The sequence below is a fragment of the Chelonia mydas genome, chromosome 1, assembly GCF_015237465.2.
Source record: "Chelonia mydas isolate rCheMyd1 chromosome 1, rCheMyd1.pri.v2, whole genome shotgun sequence".
NCBI lineage: Eukaryota > Metazoa > Chordata > Testudines > Cheloniidae > Chelonia > Chelonia mydas.
In genome coordinates this window covers 286,772,698-286,790,847 of record NC_057849.1, presented here as the reverse complement: position 1 = coordinate 286,790,847, position 18,150 = coordinate 286,772,698, and the positions used below count along the sequence as shown (strand labels likewise).

Sequence of the window (18,150 nt, the reverse complement as noted above, 5' to 3'; positions counted from 1 at the left end):
AAAAATCCTTTGTGAATGACAACTTTGTGGGATAGATAAGGTAACTTTGAAAAGCTGCATTAAATGGCATTTAACTTGTCACTCTAGGCTGGTTACTGTCAGGTTCTGTGGCTGAAGTATCATTAGCTTGCTAGGCATTTCATCAGAATTTGGATGTTGAAACTAGAAAAGAAAAAATTGTTTTAAGTTGTATTAAATGTCCTTGGATTGGCTATTTTGGATATTAATCACATCTTTAAATTTGCTTGCTTTTTGTAATTGCCAGTTCTTCTTCAACTTCAAAATGCTCTACAAAAAATTAATTCATTTAGAACCCTAACATTACTTTAAAGTATGATTTTGCGATTAATTTGTTTCTAAAAGTAACTTTTATCCTACTGCATACAATGTTGAAGAGTTAACGTCCGCAATTATAAGGGGCAAAACACTTTAGGAATATTAATTTTTTTTTGGTATTCTGCTTCTGCAGCACTCCCATTCCTCACCTCCTCGAGTGAAAAAACATGTTTGGAAATAGACCTGTTGATGACCTGGCTTGTTTGAGTTCTAATCTATCAGTTTTTAATTTCTTGTATGTACACAAGTTTTGAACTTTTAATGTCATGCTAAAATCTTTCTCCTGGTATTTGCCATTTTGGAGAATATTTGTTACACTGTAAATTACGTGAAATTCAGTAACTCAAGAATAAACCATGAGAGGGAATGGAGTGTTTGCTCTGCCTCTAGTACATAGTGTATCATGAGAGGAGTAGAGCCTTTTATTGCCCAAGATGGAACAGCTTCGTACTATACCCTGAAATGCCTTACTGGGATTAAAAATGTGATTTTTATTTAAAAAAAAAAGTTAAAACTAAACTATGTGCTGTTGGTGTCTTTAATTTTTTTCTCAAGAAAAATAGGTTATATTGGCATGAGATAAATATATCGTCCCACGTTCAGTGATGATTTTTAGCTTCAAATTATTTCTGTTACTGTGGAACATACTGAAGTCTTCAGACTGTCATAATTTGTTTTAAAGTTGTCTTGACTGTCATTACAACCCCTCTCCAGTTTTAACGGCCAGCTACAGCTTTCCTTTAATGGTTCACTTACAGTGATGGTACTCCAAACTTTTCAGAACTTGTTTATAAAAATAGTTGAGTTGGTTTCCACCTCTCAATCACTTTGTAATAAGTGAAATTAAGCAGTAAGTGAAGTACAATTGAAAGCTGAAGCCAGGCTAGTGGTTGCTATTTGTAAACCATCCCGACCATTACGTTCAGTAGTGACTCAGTTGAAGACTCAAGTGGATGTCATCATGATGGGTTTAAAATTTTTTTGCTGCAAGGAGCTGGAATTAGACTCTTACCTTTTGCAGCATAATATAAAACAAAAAAGCTTTTAACTCTGCATGAAATTCTGTAAGTAAAGCACCCCTTGACTGTGTGCTATAGTTAAAATATAACAATTGAATAAACGAGGCAATATAACAAATGAGTTGTTAAAAAGGAAAAAAAAAATCAAAACTGGTTGTATGTTTGATAATGTGTATTTGTAATGACTGTGCTCATTTTCATGACTGGTTAAGTACTCTGAAATTTTTGCAGCAGATAGAACTGATTTTTTTCTCTATAGTAGAGCAGTTCTTCATCACAAGAATTGATAACTGATTGCACAGTTCCAGGAGCGTATTCTTCCTGGAGAAGTGGGCTGCAATATTTCCATTGTGTTGATTGTGCATTTTCTCTTCTAATTCCAGTGATGATCACATCAAGTTCTTCTGCTTTCAAGTTATAGAACATCAAATTAAATTCAAGTGAGAAACCCTTTTCTTCTTATAGTAATAGTGTATAGAACAATTGTTTTCCCACTCAATCTGTGGAAAGAAATTAAAAGCTTTATCAGTAATATTCAAAATATTTTTACTTAAAAAAAGTAGCCAGTGGAAACTTGGTTATTCAAACTTTTAGCCATTTTTCAGTTAGTTATTTTGGCTTTTTACGACAATGTATATTAATTGCGTTGAGAAGTCTGCACTTGGCCATATAAATTCTACTTTTCCCATTAAACTTACTTAAATTAACTTCTTCTATACCTGTATGTGTTGTATTTACTACTGTTTTTTGGTCTTTGAAGTGATAGTTTTTGTTGGAGATACTGTAGGTTTGGCTTATGTTGTTACTTTTTTAAATGTAAAATTATTCTTAAATAGTGGGGAAATACATTTATTTATGAAGGTGTTTTGCTTCAAATTATGATACTTTTATTTGTGTGTTTTATTTTTATATATCTTTAATTCCGTATTTTACGGTAAGTTAATCAGGACAAAACTGAATTTAGCAACAGAAAGCAATGATAGGGGTAGTTGAAACTACCCTTCAGTCCTTCAGTATTAATGTCAAATAACTAATGGCTTTGATGTAAATACAATATTGTAATAACTGCTCACAGTTAAGGAATAACCACAATTAAGACAATGAATTAATTTTTAATGTCTAATGCAATTTAATTGTCATTTGAATTTTAATTAAAAATAGTAATCCCAGTCAGCATAGACAAATTCTCTTTTTTTCTTATACGTCTTAAAGGTGATATTAGAAGACTGGGAGGAAGTATAATTGTGTAGTAGAAAAGCTATGGCAATCTGACACACACAAGTAAAATTATTCCCATATGGTGCAGAATGGCTTTCATTAAATAGGTTACTAGAAAGTATTTTAAACTTTGATTTAGAACTCTAATATGCAAACAGTTAAGAGAATTCCTTCTGTGGTAAGATTTTATGTAGATTGCACAGAACAGTCTGCGTATGAAGGCAATACAGATGTCTAAGTAATTTAGCTTTTGCCTTTTTAATCTTTGGAACCAGAAGTAAGCAAACTAACAAGATATAGGATCATTTTGATCAGAATGATTTGTTTCAGATATTCTGAACTTACTGAAGTCCAACAGCAGCTAATCAGGGAAACACTTGTAACATGGCTACAAGCTCAGGTAAATGTTTTTTCTTTTACAACAATTAATAATGTTCAGCAGGCTTATTCAGGGTTACTAACTGGTACCAGATTAAAGGTTTGAAACTAGGTGTAAAGCTTGCTTCCTATGTACCCCATAAAAAGATAAGCTACCTGATAGAAAAATGTATTCAGACATATGATTGACATTATAATTCTTCAGGTTTTATATTTTTTTAAAACTCTTGTGTTGAAAACAAGTTTGTAATTAAATGTGCTTAAAATAATGTTTAAATTCTTATCTCTGCTTTTATTCCTATCCTACACCTCAGTTAAGAAACCAGTTATGCCAATTCTTTTGGAGCATTACAGATTTCTTTTTTAGGGATATAACTCAACTTCCACTCTTCTCTCATTGCCTAAAGTTGGGAGCATCCTTCTTCCTCTTTTGGAGACTCCTGTCCATCAGCCCTAATTTCTGGCTACTGGGAGGGTGGGAAAAAGTCATATAGAGACAAAAAAGATTACTTAGTCCATCTGTTTGACAATGCACAATATGTCTCTGGTATATTGAGTAGTAGTTTGTCCAGTGTAGCTTTAAATGTCAAGCAATACAATTTCCAGAATTTTCCTACGGATACTCTGCCATGATCAAATAGATCATTGCGAAGAAGACTTTTTGAATATTCCCTTAACTGCACTCCCAATTATCTCCCTTTGTTTCTGCACTAAATTATTTCTCTCCCTTCTTGATACACGTAACCTTTTGTAAACTGTTATCCAATACCACAGTGATAGGCATGATATAAATGCCTACATAGAACCCATCTTAGTCAACACTCAGCCAAACTCTAAATATTTTAACTCTTAATTAAATCTCTCCACTTTTGCTGCTCTTCACTAAACTTCTGAAAGAAGGTGCAGTTGTTTCATGGTGTATTAGAGTCTTATTATTTTATTAGAGATTGAAGTTAGTCTTGTGGGGTAAATGGCAGGATCACTTGTCTTCCCTCTTTTGAAAAGATATTCTACCTTTCTGATTTCACCTTCTCCATTGTAGACCAGGCACAGGGGCATACTTTCACCTTATAGCAGTTGATACACATTTATTAGTTAGTGTTCATTTCGCTCACCTCTTGCGCTCTCTAAAATTAGTTATAGCAAGTGGCATCCAGTAGCATGCTAGTAGCTTGCTTGAAGTCTGCTAATATGGGTCAGTGTACCTAGTTAGTTTCCCTTTGCAGAAGGCTGCTACATGCTAAGGAGCTTGTGAAGGGAGATGAGGAGAAAAATGTATAGTAACAGAAGAATGGTGGAATTTGGTACCTGCCCAGTTCGTTCTCTGAATAAAGGAGAATTGGGAACAGCTTCTCATCACCTGCAAAAACAGCAGCCAATTGGGGTAACAAAGCACAAGTTGAGAACCAAGTGGTTTTTGTATTTGTAAAGCTCTTTTTTTCCAAACCATCAAGATAGCCAAGATAGTATTTGCTGTCAAATTACATGATTTCCTTTTTTCAACTGCACAGAGCACCTTTATCCATAGCATATAGGAAGAATATTGTCACCTAAATGGTCTTTAAACTGAATCTTTTTCAAAAGCATTAATAATGTTTAAAATATAAGATTATTGGGGGGGAAAGGTGTTTGTTTGTTTTTTTGCACACTTGTTGTATTTCACATAATCTGCATGACTGTGAAATGGGAGATGGTGTTTGCGTTGATTAAGTACAGGGGGACAACCAAATCAGTCAGTTATTCTCTTCTAATGTGTAAAAGAAATATAAAGAAAATATTCTATTTCTCCCAGATGCTGAATCCCCAACCAGAGAAGACTTTTATTCGCAACAAAGCAGCACAAGTCTTTGCATTGCTGTTTGTCACTGAATATCTCACAAAATGGCCCAAGTTTTTTTTTGATATTCTGTCAGTAGTAGACCTTAACCCTCAAGGAGTAGATCTGTACCTCAGAATCCTTATGGCTGTTGATGCTGAGCTGGTAGACCGGGATGTAGTTCATACATCAGAGGCAAGTTATGTCATGTTTTTTATGTTGCATCATATTAATATTGTTTGGGGCTTAAGGACTGTTCATCTTATTTGCAACAAAAGGGATTCTGTTCTTCACCAGGAGGATTCTGCCTTAAAAGAATTACAGGGTAGTTTACATTCAACAGCTGTGTGTATAAAACTTTATAAAAACCTTTTTTCATGAGTTCTTAAATTTCAATCAAAACAATTAGTGTTTGAATTGAACAAACTCTGTAATGTTTGTGACCCCGTAACAGCAGCATTTTGTTTGTGCATGAGAAGTAGTGTGGGAAGTCTAATGGACTATTGTCCACTTGATGTTTTTAAAATTGATTAATTTTTAAAATGTTCCAGTTTCTGATGAGGCATCACTTATAATTCTTCATATGTTTTTTTAAAAATAGGGCTTGGAAGTCTTTCTGCTTCCCTTTTTGGCATTTATAAGTGTCTTTTCAGAAAAGGAAATTGCTGACTGGAAATTGTTTTGAATTACTGTATGTATTGGTTTTGTCAGCAGACGGGAAAAGTAGGTGCAGTTTTGGGGCTACCAACTTTTGAGTAAGCTTTTAAAGTTAATAAGCAGTAGGAAACAAAATAAGGAAAACATAAATGTGGATCATGAATATTTGCATCTTTCAAGCACATGAACTGTTCCAAGTGTTTACATTTGATAGTGAATGTGCAAAAGCGACTAATCTATAAAAAGATGAACATGTGCTCTTGCTGTATTTATAGGAGGCTCGTAGAAATACTTTATTAAAAGACACCATGAGAGAACAGTGCATTCCAAGCCTGGTGGAGTCGTGGTACCAAATCTTACAAAATTATCAATATACTAATGCAGAGTTGACATGCCAGTGCCTTGAAGTAGTTGGAGCTTATGTCTCCTGGATAGATTTGAGTCTGATAGCCAATGAAAGGTAAGGATTCTTTTTCATTAGAAATCTTTGTCTTTCTGATAGTATTTTTGTATGCAATCCTGTCAGCGGCATGGTAATATGATTCTTACAACAACCTATGTCAAAAATCTGTTCTAGAAATACAAAAAAAAAATTGTGCCACCCAAACTTCCTGTTCTAAGTAACTTTTTAATACTTGCTGATTTCTTGGCAGTGGAGAGAGATTTCACAAAGCAATGTAAGCCATAGTGTTAGATGGGTCTGACTACTATGTTTATAAATGACACATGTTATTGTCTAGATCTACAAACCACATGCACTATATAGGCTTTTAAATTAATTTAAAGTGAAACCACATTGTAAGTAGGAAAACATACAAATTATATGACTTCGCTTACGCATGTGATGATGTAGTGTGTCTATATATTAACTTGTTTTCTCCTTTCTAGGTTTATAAATATGCTGCTAGGTCACATGTCTGTAGAAGTTCTTCGGGAGGAAGCATGTGACTGTTTGTTTGAAATTGTAAATAAGGGAATGGACCCAATTGATAAAACAAAACTGGTAGAATCTTTGTGTCAAGTGTTACAGTCTGCTGGTCTCTTCAGTATTGATCAGGTTAGTAAATTGGTATTTTGGAGATAAGTCACACAGCTACATAAATAAGATTTGATGATCAGGGAAATAGAGGGCCTATCTTCCGAGGGGACTCTAGAAAAGCTTGGCTTCTTTAGTCTAACAAAAAGAAGGCTGAGAGGGATATGGCTGATTGCTCTAAATGCATTAGGGGGTAAGTACAAAGGAGGGTGAAGAGCTATTTAAGGTAAGGACAAAAACAAATTAATATCAACTGGCCATAAACAAATTCAGGCTGGAAATTAGAAGGCTTCTAACCATCAGAGGGGGTGAGGTTCTGGATCAGCTTCCCAATAGGAGTTGTGGGGGCAAACAATTTTTAGGAGATCTGGACAAATTTGAGTATAGTTTTATGTTGGGGTTGTTTGTGATGGTAAGGGACAGGGCTCAACAGCCCTGGGGCTCACTTCTGGTTTGTCTTATGTTCCTAAAGCTCATGCCTTGGGGTTTCAGCCGGCCACTGGCAGGGGTCCAGAAGGGATATTTTTGCCTCAGTGTATTCCAGGAGGGTTTTTTACCATCTTCCTCTGAAGCATCAAGTATGGCCATGGTTAGAGATGGGAGATTGTGGGGTGTAAGCCAGTGCTCTGAGGTGGGAGAGCCAGATGCCCCCTGGTAGGCGGAACCAGGAAGATCTCGGCCACTATGCTGGAACCGGAAGGGTGGTACAGGAACAGGAAGCGCAAAAGGCAGGCCCTGCAGCTCAGATAAGCGGTATACCCTAGGGAGATGGAGGACGACCTGGGCTTCAGATACACCCTGATGGGAGGAAGTGACCCAGGGGCAGCCGTCTATGTGGCTAGGCTGCTGGCTGACTCTAGGTCAGCCTGTTGCGGGCGGATCCCCTCTGACCCAGTGGCAGACCACTGTTAAGGCCCTGGGATGGGATGTGGCAGAGTCGGGTGGGCCCGTGTCCCCCTACCCTCTGCCACCCCATCTTTGGGCTAGCAGCTTCCCCATCTCAAGCCAAGAGGCCTGGCCTAGTTTACGTCCGACAAGCTAGGACCGTAGACTATTTGCTGGCGCTCAACCCCTGCCGGCACCTTAGGCTCTTTGTTTGGTGCCCCACCCTGCCTGAGGGCCTAGGCCTCTGAACTATTTGTGGCTCTACCTTGCCTAAGGGTTGGAGCTAGAGATGGATGACTTCTCCCCTTTACTTAGATTGTTGTTTCAGGAGCATGTCAGCAAAGGGGCGTGGCCTCCCTCAGAGACTGACAGTGAGGGAGACCCATACCTGCCGACATGCTTACAGGCACCAAGCATTCTCTCAGGTGCTTGGCTGGCTGGTTCTTGCTCACATGCTCAGGGTCTTAACTGATCATGTGGGGATTAGGAATTGACTACAGGGGGTGTTTGCCTTTTTCTGCAGCATGTGGGTATAGGTCACTTGCTGGAATTATGTGAGTATACCTCAATCACTTCCCTGCCATTGCAGGGGCCTCGAGCACTGGTGCACCTTGATTCCTCCTGTTCTCTACCTGTGGCACATAAGTCTAGTCTCTTGTGGGCTGTAATACTTTAGTCTCATTTCAGTTGCAGGGTTTAATGTGTGGGTGCATGGTGGTGTTGCTGTCCTGTTATGTACAGCGAAGTCAGACTGGATGATACAGTGATCCCTTCTAGCTCTGAGCTCTGACTCTAACATTGTTCACCCTGCCTCGCCTTATTTATTTTTTTCTCCTCCTCCTCACCCCCCCCACCCCAATTCTGTACTCTTCTAATTTATTGTGTCAGGTGTGCCTATTTCCTCTCACGTAGGGTTTGAAAATGTTACCAGACACTTAATAGTCAGAGAAATAAACTTACTAGCAAAAGATGGGCTCCCTTTCGTCAGAGCAATGCTTAGATGAGAACCCAACCTCCCTCACCCAGCTATAGAGAAAGGAGAAGATGCTGCAATTCCTGCTCAGGTTGCTGTCATTGAGTCTCCAGTTTGTAAGTGTCTGATAAACTGGAAGCCTCTCCACTATTCCTCCCTGGCTGCTTGAAGGCAGAAGGAGCATTCCTGCTTTCTGTTCCTCATATGCTAGACTCTAGAACAGGGGTTCTCAAACTTTTTATCTCCATAACCCCATTTTGAGACTTACTGTTTTCTGTGACCCCCAGACAGCAACCTAGTGACCAAGGAATCCAGGTAATTTGGATGTAGGCTGTTCTTCCATCTGATGAGATGCTCAGCTCAACCATCACCAGTGTGGGAGGCTGAATAATTTTGTTGTCAGCCAAGAACTTGCAAAGCTGTGGAAAGGATTCATCGTTTGCCTTCAAAAGATTATTCTTCCGAAAAACAATTGTTTTCATGAATCCTTTTCTTTGATCGCTAAGGTAAAGGATGTGAGCTTTCCTTGCAGACCTGTATTCAATTCGTTCAGTTTCTCAAATGTTTCTGTGAAATAGAAAAGAAGACACATCTTGCTTTGGTCACATAGAAAATTCAGTGAATTCATTCTTTGTTGTCCATTGCATAGGTATGCAGCTTGTCTCAGTTGAAAAAATCGTCTCAGTACTTTTCCTCTCGAGAGCCAGTGAGCTTCAGTGTGGAACATCACATCATGATCAGACCCCATGTCTTCACATAGTTTTCCAAAAAGGCATGTGTGAAGAGGCAAACACTTGATGTAGTTTACAATAGATGAGACCTGCTGCAAAACTTCACTTAGCTCTGGACTCAAAGGTTTAGATGCCTTTTGTTCTCTGTGAATCATGCAGTGAGTCCACACAGTAGACAGAGCAACTTTCTTTACCTGTGCACTCAGACCTGCTTTGTGGCCTGCCATAGATGGAGCTCCGTCTGTGCAAAAGCCCATCATGCAATCACATGGGATATTTTTGTCTTGCATGTAACACATCAAGCATTCAGTGCACCATCTCGAGTCTGGGAAGATGGAGGCCCAGAACAGAATGTCTTCGAGAGTTGCATCCTCTCATGTGCATTTCAGAAAAGCCAAGAAATGTGCATCATGACCCTCTGTGCTCACATCAACGGGAAGAGTAAAAACTTTTTTCAGATGTTTTCCCTGATCTGCTGCTTTCATCTCAATCCTTTGCTTCATTGAGCTGTTGGAGAGTGATCTGGCTTTGCTTGTTTGCCTCACTTTCTCCACACATTTTCACCATATCGATTGCAGCTGTCAAATCCAAGTCTCTCCTATTGTGTGAAGCTTCTTGGCCTATGCAATGTGGTAACTAACCTCAAATTATGCCTTTTTGAACATGGCCAGAGACTAACATGGCTTTCTTGAATGGTACTTGTTGATGCAAAAGTTCTTCTTTTCAGCGCTGGAAAATGACTTTGATTTTCCTGTGTGTTCCTTGTGAAGGATTTCCAAGTGTCTTTTAAGTTAGTTAGGCTTCTTGCTTTCAGTAGTTAACACTGTGTGACATAACAGCCATTTTGGCCTTTCTTCATTCTTGACAAACACTGGTGAAGCCATACTCAAAGAAAGCCTTGTCATATTTGCAAGCATGTGTCTTGCACTCTTGGGTTTTTTGATCGTAACTGCATCACTAGACTTACTGCTGGAGGTTGAAGCAGATACTCTGTGTAAAAATGGGTCCATTGTACCTCTTATCACAAATCAGAGGAATTCACTGTTAAGCAAACGAGACCAGGATTTAGGAAGGTCCTGTGTGGTGACAGTAGGGCAGCACAGTAACCAGTGACTTACAATGATTCTTTATTAAGTACCAGCAGGATACTCAAAGTGGCATAAAAGAAGATATGGGCCCTGCATTAAGGAGTTTGCAAGCCGCTGCAGATTCCCATCTCAGAAAAGGCTAGCACAGATACCTACCAACTCAAGCACAGAGGATACTCTGTTAATAAGGCTGCTGTCCACAGATAAGGATCTTCTGGATTAAAGTCTTTCAGCTGGATGCTTGCACAGCCAGCTGGTGCAAATGGCAAAATAGTATCCGCAAATCCAGCGTGTCCAGACCTATTCCACAAACGCTGTGTCAGGAGGCTGTGATTTTACAAACTGGTGGCCTCTGCACAGCATGGCCTTACATGCACTGTATGTGCGAGGTCACTCTGTGCAGAGGCTGCCATTTTGTAGACCAAATGGCAGCCTTCTGGTATAGTGTTCATGGAGTGCGTCTGGACATATTTGGGGGAAGATGGCATATTGCCGGCTGATTCTAGCTCGTTGGACCTGCGACCCCATTTGGGGTCACAATCCACAGTTTGGGAACTGCTGCAAGAGCCTCCAGGCTGCTGCAAGGATGATTGGGGAGATTCCAATATGCAAACCTTCCCTCAGTTGCTCTAAAGAGGATCTCTACTACTTTACCCTGATCCAGTGTGTAATTTATAATGTGCTTTAGAATGAATGGCTTTATACATATGTAAAACACTTCATATCTGTAATGAAGAGTGACAATAAACACATTTCCTTTCTGAGAGATCTTCTAGCACTTTTACTTGAAGTGGGTTGATTCTGCAAATACAGAAACATGTCTGCTTTGTTTATCTTCAGAAGAGAAGAGTTCATCACAGTGTGTTTTTAAAAATGTCTGCCAGCTATTTATTACTTTTGGGTATGAACTTTTCCCATAGAAATCACTTGGGCTTGTGTACTTAAAATTATACAGATTTCAGGGGAGTGAATGTATAAGTAAGATCACTTTTCATTTTGAGGTAGAAGGAACAGGGAGACTAACCCGGGAGAGGGAATTAGTTATAATAATGTGATGCTCAGTTGTTGTGAATATATTTTTTTGCATTGCTTTAATCTTTGTCTCCCCATTCCATCACGGAAAGAACAAACCAGGCAACCACTGTGCCAATTTAGGATACACATATGCTACTTCCTTACGTGGCACTATGTACCTATAGGAGACAATGCATAGCACTGCCCATGAATCTATACTGCTTTGGGGAGTTGGAGCTTTGAGTCTTTGCTACTATTTCTAATCAGATCCCTATTCTTCCTACAGGAAGATGATGTGGATTTTCTAGCCAGATTTTCTAAGCTGGTCAATGGAATGGGGCAAGCATTGATAACTAGCTGGACTAAACTGGTAAAGAGTGGAGATATGAAAAGTGCTCAAGACACCCTGCAAGCTATTGAAGCGAAAGTGGCCCTAATGTTGCAGCTGCTAATTCATGAAGATGATGATATCTCATCTAATATTATTGGGTTTTGTTATGATTACCTTCACATCTTGAAACAGGTAATTTAAAAAAATATATATGGCAACTTATTTTCTCCCTAACTTAAGAACATTTACTTTGCAGGAGTTTACTTGTTATAAAAATACTTTGTAGCTTGGTGTTTAACACATAGTAGCTCTGGTTTATTGGTTTCTGAACATACTGCTTATGTACAGTTGTTTGTAGAGTTTTGGAGAAATGAGATTGGATGAAGTTTTGTGTTCTCCTAAAAATATGCTTGCAAGCAGTAGCAGTGTTGTAAAGAAACACATAGTTATTCTTTTAACTATTAGAAAGTGCAAAATCACTTTTGATGAGAGATAACATTTGAAATGTCTCATTACAGCTCTCTGTGCTTTCGGAGCAGCAAAAAGCTAATGTAGAGGTAAGACTAGTTGAAGTTCCTTCTTAGCAGAGCTCTAATTTGATAAGTATCATTATTTTTGGCAAATGTGATCCCTAAAACTCTTCAGAAATACAAACGTTTCCCTTTTTATTAAGACTACCTATTTTATACGTTAGTCTCAAAACATGCATCAGTAAAGTTGTCGTGACTTATCATTAGGGGCAGTATGAGTTTCCCTCATTTAACCAAACATATTAAAAATCAAAAATTGTTAAATTTACCATCTATTTTGAATTGTTCATATAAAGATGGACATTGTTTTAGCCCAGATTTTCCAACTTTCTTCCTCCCAATCAGCTCTAGTAACTTGAATCCATTTTTTCATAATTCTGGGAATTTTTGTATCCAAATTGTGTGCTCTATAACAGTGGGTCTCAAATTTTTTTACTGGGAACCCCTTTCAAGCCTCTGAGTGTGACCCCCCCCCCCTAATAAATTAAACACACTTTTTAGTTTATTTAACACCATTATAGATACTGGAGGCAAGCGGGATTTGGGGTGGATGTTGACAGCTTGCGACCCCCCTCCCCCCCCGTAATAACCTCGCAACCCCCTGGGGGGTCCTGACCCCCAGTTTGAGAACCCCTGCTCTATAATATAGTGATATCATTTTGTATCTATAGGCAAGTTGAGAAGTTTTCCAAACTGAATTTTAGATTATTCTCTTTACATTGTTTTAATTATCCCAACTCAGAGAAAAGTGGGGGTGGGGAGGTTTGGAATTAAGAGTTTGGAAGGAGGGGCTTATGAAATAAAACACAACACATAGTATATTCACTTTAGAAATATATTCCTGAAGTGTTAGCTTTTCACTTTGGACACTGTGTGCTAACAGGCCTATCAGTTTTGTCCTTGTGTAGTTCCAGTTCTGTTTCATTAGATCAAGGCAGGTTACTGCTGAAACTAACAGAAAAACAAGATAAGCTAGTCCGCTTCATGTAAAACCATATAATCAGATTCCCTATCTGACTGTAGAAGCCGCTTAATTCTATCAAATCCACTCCTCTTTCTCACAAAATAATGCACAACTTCACCCTTCCCCTCTTGGATTTCCAGTGATAGTTTATTTTACCCATTTCCCCTATAGGCTTCTGGGCGGTTTTGATTGTTCTCTAATAGGCATAACAAGAACCTTGATGTTCATGTCATTTCCCTTGTAATTTTTTAGAATAGCTTTTCATTCACAGAAAGAAATTAGAGCCCAGTACTTCCAATACGTTTTAAAAAAAAACTTTGAATACCTCAGAATAACAAGTTCTAAAAATGGAAATGAAAAACAAAACAAAACAAAAAACATTAAACCCTGAAAAACTTAGGGGAGGTTCTTGTTTAAAAATACTCTTCTCTCCCCACCCTCTACCCCACAACATTTATATGTAAGATATGATGGAGCTATATGTGGTGGGAATTTAAATTTTGGGGTTGAACCATATCGGTTATATGTGGGAACTAGTGAGTTGGATAATACTGCTAGAAACTGAGCACTGTCAATTATACTAAATCAGGCTTTTAAAATCTGAATTATAGCTGAAGATTTGGTCACTTATCTGATTCACAAAAACCCTGTGGAACATCACTTCCATTAAGTCTCTTTGAACATTCTACCTCAAGGGTGGATTAATTTTTAATTATATAAACTTCAGCTACTACATTTTAAAATATTTCCCAGATTGCTTTACTGCAAAGTATAGTGCTAGGATTTATGTAGTTATCAATTGCTTTGTTGGAGTACTGGAGTACACTAATTTTATCAACTTTTCTTCACTATAGGCAATTATGTTGGCTGTTATGAAGAAGTTGACCTATGATGAAGAATATAATTTTGAACATGAGGTAAGATGTCATATTTAGGTAAACTTGATTTTTGTAAATATAAAATCTCAATTTTAAATTACAGGCTGTTTGGCTTAAGTGAGGAATCCTAAGATTCATGTAGATAACTTTGTTTAAAATTTGTGAATATCAATCAGTGTATTTATCTTAAATTTAAAAAACTAAGATTTGAAACCTATTATCTCAATGCAAGCGTATCTTCTGTTAACATCCATCAGAGCAGTATATGTATCAAAAGGGGGGAATACTCTTAAAAATTGGTGTTTGGGTGACAACGACTTACAGGAATTTTTGGAATAATCTGTCTGAACTGAAGTATGAGTTTAAATTAGTGCATTGAACTGAGCTCATAAACTGACATTCTCATGCATACTGTTCCTTGTGACACCATACATTAGATGACTGGGGTATCCGTATCAGTGGTTCAAATTAACACAGAATTTCCAAGTGCAGAACAAAGAAAACAAAGTGTCTAATTTTTAGACAGGCATACTGGTTTGGTACAGGTCAAAGATCTCTCAAATTGTTTGGTATTAACTTGAATAACTTTAAGTGAACTGCATTTGGGTCAGACTCAGACTTTTAGCAAGAAACCAAATGATAGTGTAACAGGATCTCAAACCCACAGAAGGATTTTTTTTCAGATATTTAAATACCTGCTAACTAGCAGCTGCTCTTTCAATGCATCTCATTACGTTACTAGTTTCTTGACCAACTAGCTAATTTGCAGAATTAGACAATAAATTTAATCCAGTGGTTCTCAAACTTTTGTAGTGGTGCCCCCTTTCACATAGCAAGCCTCTGAGTGCGATCCCACCGTAGAAATTAGAAACACTTTTTTAATATATTGTGACAAAGCTTCCTCTCCGCCTCGGTTCCGTTTAGTGGCAGGCTAGGGTATTCCTCTTTTCCCTCAGAATTTTCCCCACACCCCTGGGTTTACTGTCCACATCCTGTCAGAGCAGGGTCCCTCCCAACCTCCCTGACCAGGGAGGGGGGAAGGGAGCCTCTCAGTCTCTGGTAGCCTCTGCGGGAGTAGTGGCAACAGACCAGACACCCGGTTCAGTCTCTCCCCTCTGGCAGGGTCTCATCCCTCAGACCTTCGGGGTCTGGAAGGGCTGTCCGCCCTGTTGGGCAGGGATTCTCCTGTCTTTCGCCTCTGTACCTGCGTGGCTTCTCTCCTAATGCTTGTCAGCGTCTGCACTGCTCAGCTCTCCAGTAGCTGGCCTTTCTCCCTCAGCTCCTATCTCCTGCCTGGCTCTTGATTGGCCCCAGGTGTCCTAATTAACCTAAAGTAACCCCTGGTCAGCTACCAAGGGAAAAGGGATCTGCTTATCCTGGGGCTAATATATCTGCCTTCCGTGCATTAATTGGGTTTAACCATAGCCCTGGCTCCACCCTTGTTAAGCCTAGGGTGTTGTACACAAATGCAGACTTGTACCTCTAAGATAAGGCAGCAATTTAAAAAAGCATTCTCCTGAGTTAATTAGTTGCTTTCCATCCCCCCTCCTTTCCACACCTTTTTGTTTTCTGAAGTTTTTATGGAAGGTACTTTGGATACTCATGTGAATAGTGAATACTTTGGATACTCAGTGGTGCCCTGTTCTTAGTTAGGGCCTCTAGATGTCACTGTAATACGGAAAATAAGAAAGGGCATGACATTAAGACACAAGCAAATAAGATGACTGGTACGTATCTACCCAATTAACTTTTCATAATCTATTTTGTATCATGACTAATCACAACTTAGTTTTCTAAAGATGTAATCTTCAGATGTCTTAAATATAAAAAGAAAAGGAGTACTTGTGGCACCTTAGAGACTAACAAATTTATTTGAGCATAAGCTTTCATGAGCTACAGCTCACTTCATCGGATGCATGCAGTGGTGAATGCATCCAAAGAAGTGAGCTGTAGCTCACGAAAGCTTATGCTCAAATAAATTTGTTAGTCTCTAAGGTGCCACAAGTACTCCTTTTCTTTTTGCGGATACAGACTAACACGGCTGCTACTCTGAAACCTGTCTTAGATTCTTCATGTAATCCACATTTACATATTTATTTGTTGCAGGGTGAAGATGAAGCAATGTTCGTGGAATACAGGAAACAGCTGAAACTATTGTTGGACAGATTAGCTCAGGTGTCACCAGAGTTACTATTGGCTTCAGTCCGCAGAGTTTTTAACACTACACTGCAGTAAGTTATATTTCTTCTAGTTGGCTTTAAGAAAGATTGCACTTTCAGGAAAGATTGTTTGATGCAATAACGGATGACAAACTTCTCATGCAGGCCTTGTCAAAACTCTCAGGTAAACCATTCTTTACATTTAATTTAGTGGTCAGTATCATTTTGCTGTGTCTTCAGCAGTAAAATAATCTTGATTATTCTTTTAGGCTCAGATTTCTAGAAAACCTCTTGATCTGTTTGTAATATTAAATGAGGGCTTAGACTCTAAAATAGGTGTCTTCTCTCTCTAACTTTAAGGTTATCACCATCCTCTCACTTTAGGGACCACCATTATCTAGCAACTGCATAGTTTCTCCTTAGCTTTTCATCGTGTGGATCTTCTTCTTCTTATATATTTTTAAAGCTAATAGTGATAAATACCAAAATATTTGAGGGATTGAGAAGCTGTGATAGACTGGTGCCAGTGGAAAGGGGAGTTGCATCAAATATTGCTACTATCAAGGCCCAGTGTGAATAGATAACGTTGGGGAAAAACAAAATCAAGTGTTCCTTTAAAACTTAGAACACTCAAACCATACCAAATTTGTCTTCCTCCTCAATCCTAAATAGCAGCTATGAGAAACCTACAGTATTTTTGTTGAATGCTCCTCTACTATTTCTACGATACTGCTATAATGGTGAAAAGAAACGCTGCATGTCTGTTGTATGTAAAAAATAATGCTCTCCAATGGCCAATATTTCAGGATGCCAGTGTTCTTATAGTCTTTATTTGCCTAGTTGTACTTTAACTGATCGTTGGCTCCTATGTTTAATGAAAACTGCACTGATGATGATGAAATCTGTAGTCTCTCCATGCCATGCAGTTCAAGGCACTTCACAGGAAAATACTGGGAAATATATTTGGCAATAAAATTGGTAGCTTAAGTGTTTCATGAAGCTCTGTTGGCTAATGTGACCTTTGTTGAAGCATAATCTCGTGTCCATTTTATAGGAATTGGCAGGCTACACGGTTTATGGAAATAGAGGTAGCAATAAGGCTCCTGTATATGTTGGCTGAGGCTCTCCCTGTTTCTCATGGTGCTCACTTCTCTGGTGATATTTCAAAAGCAAGCGCTTTGCAGGATATGATGCGAACTGTAAGTATTTCAGCAGTAAGAGTTACTTAAATGTTTCACTCTTTACTAGCAGTTTTTTCTTTTAATAGGAAAGGCTCATCATGATTATCAGTACCTCACTAAACTGTAGTTATGCACTATAAATGATTAATTCTAATTCCTTAATGCATTTTTCCCTACAGCTGGTGACATCTGGTGTTAGTGCCTATCAACATACATCAGTGACATTGGAATTCTTTGAAACGGTGGTTAGATATGAAAAATTTTTCGCTGTTGAACCTCAGCACATTCCAAATGTTTTAGTAAGTTTGATCATTCATACAAAACTTCTTACTTTATTTTCTCCAACTAGATAAAGTAAATATTAGGAAGGTTTTTTTGTGTTTGGAAAACTTGTCTGTTGTTCCTTTTCTATTTTCTGAAAAAGATAGATGGAAATTTTGTTGGTTTGTTAAATTTTCTGCTTATGTACAATGAATACAAACTGAAATTTTTATTTTAATTGCAGATGGCATTCTTAGATCACAGAGGTCTTCGCCATACTAGTCCAAAAGTACGAAGCAGAACAGCTTACCTCTTTTCCAGATTTGTCAAATCTCTTAAGTAAGTGAAAGTTGTTTCAAATGGTGTATCCAGTTTTTACAAAAGAATTTCAGGTGATGAGAGAGCAGTGACCTGTTTCTTTTATTCAAAATTCAACATGTTGAAATGAGCTGGAATTAAGTGGTACACCATAAAAGTACTTTTCTGGAAGACCCATTAGGTTTTGTAAAATTCAGCCAGTACTGCAGAGAATCTTAAAATGTGGACTGAAGCAGAGTTGTCTGAATTTGTAGAAAGAGGAAAAACAGATGTGAACTCTCCCAATTCACCTCAGTTTGATATTAACGCTGAAGTCTAATGATGGTGATATACCGGTCAATAGCAACTTTCGCTGCTCGTCATCTTAGTGGAACCAG

General features: G+C 38.3%; 1 protein-coding gene across 5 annotated transcripts in view; it reads left to right on the top strand.

Annotated features, from left to right (window-relative positions):
- The window catches only part of XPOT (exportin for tRNA), a 61,785-nt gene that overhangs the window by 21,731 nt on the left and 21,904 nt on the right, over positions 1–18,150 (top strand). For all 5 annotated transcript variants that reach the window (XM_037887403.2, XM_037887384.2, XM_037887394.2 and 2 more), the window contains 12 exons: positions 1,739–1,795; positions 2,904–2,973; positions 4,744–4,962; positions 5,700–5,884; positions 6,313–6,481; positions 11,438–11,674; positions 12,001–12,039; positions 13,831–13,893; positions 15,961–16,085; positions 17,068–17,212; positions 17,374–17,493; positions 17,700–17,794. In XM_037887403.2, the coding sequence (XP_037743331.1) occupies positions 1,739–1,795; positions 2,904–2,973; positions 4,744–4,962; positions 5,700–5,884; positions 6,313–6,481; positions 11,438–11,674; positions 12,001–12,039; positions 13,831–13,893; positions 15,961–16,085; positions 17,068–17,212; positions 17,374–17,493; positions 17,700–17,794 (1,524 nt within the window). The remainder of the gene's footprint in view (positions 1–1,738; positions 1,796–2,903; positions 2,974–4,743; positions 4,963–5,699; positions 5,885–6,312; positions 6,482–11,437; positions 11,675–12,000; positions 12,040–13,830; positions 13,894–15,960; positions 16,086–17,067; positions 17,213–17,373; positions 17,494–17,699; positions 17,795–18,150) is intronic.